The sequence below is a fragment of the Clarias gariepinus genome, chromosome 19 (genome assembly GCF_024256425.1).
Source record: "Clarias gariepinus isolate MV-2021 ecotype Netherlands chromosome 19, CGAR_prim_01v2, whole genome shotgun sequence".
NCBI lineage: Eukaryota > Metazoa > Chordata > Actinopteri > Siluriformes > Clariidae > Clarias > Clarias gariepinus.
In genome coordinates this window covers 3,902,424-3,909,811 of record NC_071118.1, presented here as the reverse complement: position 1 = coordinate 3,909,811, position 7,388 = coordinate 3,902,424, and the positions used below count along the sequence as shown (strand labels likewise).

Here is a 7,388-nt window from a genome sequence, read left to right as displayed (position 1 = left end):
TATCTACTGTAATGTAAATGTAATTATTATTATTTTTTTATTTTTTTAACCTTTTTAACTTTAAAAATCATCATAAATGCTTAAAACCAATGATGCTAACTGAAACTGAGGTAAATAAACTAATTACATGTAAGTAGCTTAAATTAGCTCGTTTAATTAGCTGGCTAGTTGTGTACAGTAGATTAGCCTATTGAATTAGCTAGCTAAGGTTTGTTTTCATTGGTAATCTGCTATGGTTTAACTGAATTGTGTTTAGTCCTTTTGTTAGGTTAAAACCCTTGCCTTTTGTATTTCTTGTGGAATTCTTAAGTATGTTCAAATGTAGGATTTCTTTTTCTGTAAAGAGAAGAATAATTTATATCTTTTTGAAATCTAGTTATTATATGCACCTCATTAAATACTCATTTAATTAAATATGCATTTGTTTCAATACAAACACAACAGGTTTTGCTTAGCCCTATTTTTTATATACTTTCTTAAGATATTGTCAATAAAAAAAGTACCCAAGAAGAAAAGTATTAAAATAAATGAGTGAAATTAATTAAGTCTCCTATTTACTACTAAGAAAGTAGTAAATAAGCATCGTCCTATGTTATTATATTGTAAATGCTTTTTTATCTGAGTTGCAGTACAGGAGGAGAAGGAACCGAAAGCTTTAAAGCTTTTGAAACTTTCATTGTGTTAAATGAGCAGGACAAGAACTTTTAATAATAATAATAATAATAATAATAAACAGCCCTCAAATGTCCCGTTCTTTGTCTGCAGCATTTAGAAAGCAAACAGTGCTAAAGGTAAGTTCACCATCTCAAACAGCTTTGTTGATCCACTCCACACCATCAGCCAGGATATTGCTCTCCCCACCAAAAAGCACATCTAGAAGTAATCAGTTTCCTCTGTGGACTTGAACCTGATTGCTGACTGCTAGATGGATGATGAGAAGCCATCAGTGTTCTTAAAATCAGCATGGTATGTGAATCAGTATTTTAGGAATGCAGAGGAGACCATGGCTGCTAAAAGGAGAGAGAAGAATAATGCATTACAAATGATGGGTCAGACCTCAACTTATAGAGTAAGACGTGACCGGTATGCTTTCAAACATATTACTCTGTTATAAAATATTACTTTGGAATTATCTGTCAGGAATCAGCAGAGAAAACAGAAAATTATGGATTTATGGAAAACAAATAAAATGGAATAAAAATACTTGGAATTACAAAGTGAAAGGTCACAGATGTGACCCGATTAGAAAGAAAAAGGAAGAAAAGTTTGAAATGGCAGAAGAAAACAAAAAGATAAAGTGATTGTACCAAAACTAGGCCAAACAAGCTCTATCATCTATCTGCATGTGCTGTGTGAAGAAAACAAAATGCTAAGGTTTACATTCTATGTACAGTATGGGATATAATATTTGAATATGAAAGGAGAATTCTGTATGCTTGCTTATTAAAATTTAGGAAGATTTTTGCATAAATTAAAAAAAAAGGTATTATTTTAGATAGGCCATACTAGACTGCTTGCTCCAGAATCTGTATTGAAAGTGCACTTTGAACTTTGTACATTTGTTCCAATACATGGATCACTCTAACTCTTCTTGCACGTCTGTTTGAGTTTAGTGGTACGTCGTAGCCGTGGAGGTGCCCGGCCTGGAGAGAGCCTCAGTATGGCAAAAAAGAGACGCAACGGAACCCGTGGCCAGCAGGCTCATGGACAAAAGAGACGCAGACATCCAACACTCAAGGTACCGTGAGTGCAACTTACTGTAGCTATAGACTATAGTCATGTTGGGCTTTGCTGCTTAAAATATAGGCAGTTGAAAGTGAAACACATCCTGTATATAGATGTTTGAGCAAAAGTGAAAATATGTGCAGTCGTAATAGAGTGGAAAATAAATAGATCTTAGGGTAAAAGGTTAAATATATAGAGAGAGGTGTTGGGTAAAAAGTGAAAAATAAACATCTGTTTTGGTAAACATTAGTAAACAACTAATTTATATACTTTCAATGTTAATTCAGACAGCTGTATATACTTTCATTGATAACTCAAACATCTATATATGCTTGCACTGGTACCTTAAACAGTTGTATATATTTCACTTTAAATCAAACAGCTGCAAATTCTTTTAATGTTAACTCAAACAGCTTTATGTACTTTCACTTTTAACTCAAACAACTTACATATTTCACTTTTAACTTAACTGAACAACTACCATTACCTCAAACGGCTGTGTATCTTTCAGTTTGAACTCGAATAGCTCTACTGTATTTTCACTGTTATTTTGGCTTCATATCATTTTACTTTTAAATCAAACTGCTGTATACTTTGTAATCTTAAACAGCAGTACTGTATATACATACATTTTAACTCAAATTGCTGTATAGATTTCACTTTTAACTCTAACAGCTATTTTATACATAATCTGGAACAAAGACAACTTTTTGCTCTCATGTAAAAAAAATTAACTTGTGAAATGCCTTTAAATTCTCATAAGTTGCCTACACTGCTTCCGTTTGACACATTTGTACCCTCTTGCACCTTTTTACACACCCACACTAAGTACACAGTGTTCTTGACAGCTTGTTAGTGTGTGCTGGAAAATCGGACATTGCATAATTGAGCATCTATAGATTGGTTTTGGAAATACTGCTTCCAGAACATCTCTAATCTGATGAACCTGTAAAACATATATTTTGATGTATTGACAGCTTGCAGCTGTAATAATGTACATATTGAAACCAGTCAGTGTTTGTATGCATACAATATGCATTTTATTATATGCAAACTATCCATAAATATTTGTTTTATGAAAGTACAGTGCAAATTGTATATACCATGCTTGTAACTTGATGTACATATTTTAAAAGGAAAGTAAAGTATATAATCGGTGTGTAGTTTAAAATGCATATACTAACTGATACTGGTACATTACTTTAAGTTTCGTTGGGTTTTATCTGTATGCTGTAAAGATTATGTAATTCCTTTTGTTTCTTGTGCTTGATTGGCAGCTTTAAGAGTGTACTCCAAACAGCTGATGGTCCAAGGGCCACTGACAACATCACATATCAGTTAGATTGCATGCACATATTCTTTTCATTTATTATGCATGTCTGTAGCAATTATGATTACAGTTTCTTATCAAAATTCCCAATAGGACAAGGATTATGTAAGGAAAGGCCGTATGTAAGACTGAAGTGGCACATACTACATGAAAATTGATGACACAAATTAATTAAGACATTACACAGTAAACCTACGTGTTCTGCTAGAAAATTAATCAATTCACATGATGAACTAATAACTACTATGAACTATATTGTTTGATTACACAAAGATAATATGTACAGTATATATTATATACAGAGTGTTTATTGTCATGACAATGGGATCTTATTTCCCATTGTTCTAAACAAAATTGATTTCTCCCATAATTAAATTTTAATACTACCAAATGCTATTTTAGTATTATTTATTATTATTTTTGTATTATTATTTTATTGAATGACTAATAGTAACTAACAGTTACTATTAGTTGAGCATCTGTTTTGTATTTACAGATGTAAAAAAATAAGTCTTTATAGCCTTTAAAGCTCAGAACATATTAGCCATTATTTGTTTTGTTGTTTTTTTAAATAAACACAAACACACAAACGTATATACTGTATTTGTTTATAACATATAGGGTTCAGAAATGTGCAGTATGTGTCACCTTCTTGATATTGTTAATAATAACTGTTTCAAACCTTTTTTGGAAAACAATAAAATAAAGGCCCTGATTTTGCCTAAAAATGCTGAGATTTTAATACCTTGTTTATAGAGATTGATGCTCCTCCCTCAAGTTGATGGATATGAAATCCCTGGATGCAATGATATTTATTCTCTAGAGTGAGTGGGAGTGAGAGAATATTGTTTTGGATGTGAAAGTAATTAAAAAGGTTTTGACTGCAAAACAAGGCAAATCCATTTGCCAATTTTGTTTTAAGACACAAAAAGTATTGCAAATTGATAGTGACTACTTTGTGCATGATTTCTTTGACTCACGAAAGCACAGGTTTTAGTCATTTCACCGTGAATTTATAGATGCATAGTTTAGCAAAACGCTATAAATCACCTTCCACCATTAATAAATAAATAATAAATGTGACTGTGTTTGTGGCAATGGCAATATGCAACTTGATGGAAATAATATATTGTTTGTGTTTTTGCAGTGAGTCAAACTGGCAGTAAATTAGATCATAAAAAAAAATTCAGTGTCATGTTTACCAAAATCTAACTCCAGAGCTTTGAAATGTAGGATATTTTGTGGTTTTCAAATTACAAGTTTTGTTTTAAACAAAATTTGCAGTTTTATGGTCAAAATATTTTTCAAAAGACAGTTTGTTTAAATTTGTTTTGAAAAAAACTACTGTAATATTTTCAACAAATAATTTCATCTGTCCTCTTAAAGGATGCCAAAAAATCCTATGTACAATAAGAATGCATCTTTTAATGTAAACTTATGTGTCTCTTTTACAGACTCTGAGGGAACCAGCAGTCTTTGCAAAAGGTCCATACACTGATACTGATGTCCCCCATGACAAAGTGACTTTAGCCCAGGCCCGGCGTGGCACTCCTGGTACAACATTTTTCTTCTTTTTTCTCCACAATATACTGTTCTTGCTGGTCCTGAACTCTCTTAGAGAATTAAAGAACAGAAGCCCTCTTTATGTTCTTCCAAAGCTCAGCGGCCTGTGAGGGTTTATGCCGATGGAATTTTCGACCTCTTCCACTCTGGCCACGCCCGTGCCCTTATGCAGGCCAAGAATCTTTTCCCCAACACATGGCTGATTGTTGGAGGTGAGCTTTAGACGCATGAGTATGCACTCACACACACACTGACCACTGAAAAGAGAATATCCATCCTCCGCATCTCACATACATCATATTACTTACCAGAGCAGCAGCTTGGGGCAAGACTCTGAAACTTTATTATGGAAGGATTGAATAAGGAAGAACAGGAAAAGAAGAAAAACACAGAAATAGATTTCCGATACAATATTTTAATCAAATCTGGTCAAGTTTTACCCCCAACCATGATACACAGTAGCTTGGGAAAGAAGGTGGACCGACATGGCATGAAGTTTGTGTACAGGGAGATGATGTTCGAAGTTATTACAAATTTTTATTTATATATTAAATTATTAATAATACTAATATTACCAATTATATGTACTGTAATATGGTGTGATGAGACTGGATGCAAGCCTGTACACTCAGCAATCAAGCATGGATCTCCACACAACAACAAAAAATATATGTTGAAGAACAATCAACGTTTCTAAATCTAAGTCTAAGCACGAAAACTAGAAAACTTTACTAAGAAACAATGCGCAAAACAACATGACTTAATTGGCAAGAACAAGAATAGAACAGAAAACTTCATGGTGGCTTAGCGGTTAGCATTGTCACCTTGCACCTACAGGTTCTGGGTTCGATTCCTACCTCTGTGTGTGGGTCTGTGTACATGGAGCTTGCATGTTCTCCCTGTGCTTGATGGGTTTCCCCCCACAGTCCAAAAACATGCAGATTAGACTGATTGGTGTTCCCAAATTGTCCGTAGTGTGCAAATGTGCATGTGTGTGCCCCCCCATTTTAAAAAGATTTTTAAATTCCATCATGCACCAGGCTTAACAGGCGAAACACAGTTTGTATGCATGTGTTTTTCAGTTTGCAGTGACAAGCTGACGCACCAATATAAAGGCTACACGGTAATGACGGAAGCCGAGCGTTATGAAGCTCTCATACACTGCCGCTACGTAGACGAGGTGGTCCGTGATGCCCCGTGGACCCTCACGCCCAAATTCCTGAAGAAACACAGGGTTGGTAGAGTGTGACACTTACCATTATATTGCAGATTAAATTCAAATGATCTCCTTGTGAACTCTGCTTGGTTTAAAAGTCCTTGCTGTAATTAAGACCTTTAATAATAACTTTGTTATACAGATTGACTTTGTGGCCCATGATGATATCCCTTACACTTCTGCAGGATCAGAAGATGTATATAAACATATCAAAGCAGCAGGTGGGGCCAAGCACAACACTGTACAAAGCTATTACTTAGCAGAATCTATTATGTAAAATATGAAGGAGCGTGTGGGTTTATTTTTCTTTTAGGAATGTTTGTAGCAACACAAAGGACGGAAGGCATTTCTACCTCAGATCTCATCACACGCATTGTCCGAGACTATGACGTCTACGTGCGGAGAAACCTGCAAAGAGGCTACACGGCCCGAGACCTCAACGTTGGTTTTATCAATGTAAGAAAAACTGTAAGAATTCTTTGAAAGATGTTGTCTAAGCCATTTTTTTAAGTATATTTAAACTCCACAATGTGTCACTTTCTGTCTACAGGAGAACAAGTATCGTCTGCAGAACCAGGTGGATAAAATGAAAGAGACGGTGAAAACGGTGGAAGAGAAGTCGAAACACTTGGTTCACCGTGTTGAAGAGAAAAGTCATGACCTCATCCTGAAATGGGAAGAGAAATCTCGGGAGTTTATTGGAAACTTCCTGGAGCTCTTTCGCCCTGATGGACCATGGGTGAGTGTCTGAATCATTCAGAATATAATCCTGTATGCCATCATATAAAATATGATCGATTAATAAATCCTATATAAATAAACACAGACTATTCGTTCTTCAACAGCATATGATCCAGGAGCGGAGCGGCCGTGTGCTCCAGGCCCTGTCGCCGTACCAGTCGCCCCGCACCTCACCCAGCAGCAGCCCAACGAGAGGGCGCTCTCTCTCACCTCCAGGCCTCTAAACAGGCCTACCATACCTCTACAGCTATCCATCAGCTGAAAAAGGGAATGTAGTGATGAGCAAATTTGAAATTACCATAATGTACAACTCACATTCTAACACAACAAAAACTCAAATCCAACAAACACCTACTCTATATGGACAAAAGTATTTGGCCAAACCTTGCACCTCCGAGGGTTTGATTCCTGGCCGGACTCGATTCCTGTCTCTGTGTGCATAAAGTTTGCCTGCCCTCCCCATACACACCCACCCCCACCCCCACCCCCACCCCCCATGCTTGGTGGGTTTCCTCCGGGTACTCCAGTTCCCTCCCACTATCCAAAGATATGCACAAACTATAAAAATATAGTTTGATGAGTTTGGTATGGAAGAAGTGGCTTGACTGGCCCTAACACAAAGCTCTGACTTCAACCCCATCGAGCACCTTTGGGATGAACTAGAATGGAGACTGGGGACCAGCTGGCCTTCTTGTCCAACATCAGTGTCTGACCTCATAAATGCTCTACACAATGAATAGGAACGAATTCCCACAGAAACACTTCCTGTGGAGAACCTTCCAAGAAGAGTGGAAACTGTTATAGCTGCAAAAG

General features: G+C 36.1%; 1 protein-coding gene across 1 annotated transcript; it reads left to right on the top strand.

The window, feature by feature from the left end:
• Positions 1-1,604: 1,604 nt before the first annotated feature.
• On the top strand, positions 1,605-7,382 carry pcyt1bb (phosphate cytidylyltransferase 1B, choline b). Its single transcript, XM_053478649.1, has 8 exons — positions 1,605-1,738; positions 4,510-4,609; positions 4,714-4,830; positions 5,701-5,852; positions 5,977-6,055; positions 6,148-6,290; positions 6,385-6,573; positions 6,680-7,382. Exons 1-8 carry the CDS (start codon positions 1,661-1,663, stop codon positions 6,797-6,799), a joined length of 978 nt encoding a protein of 325 aa, XP_053334624.1. The 5' UTR covers positions 1,605-1,660; the 3' UTR covers positions 6,800-7,382.
• Positions 7,383-7,388: the final 6 nt, after the last annotated feature.

Coding starts and splice junctions, on each gene's coding strand:
- pcyt1bb (XM_053478649.1), top strand. CDS start 1,661: ATGGCAAAAAAGAGACGCAACGGAACCCGTGGCCAGCAGGCTCATGGA. Junction 4,610..4,713: donor GGCCCGGCGTGGCACTCCTG/GTACAACATTTT, acceptor GTTCTTCCAAAG/CTCAGCGGCCTGTGAGGGTT. Junction 4,831..5,700: donor CACATGGCTGATTGTTGGAG/GTGAGCTTTAGA, acceptor TGTGTTTTTCAG/TTTGCAGTGACAAGCTGACG.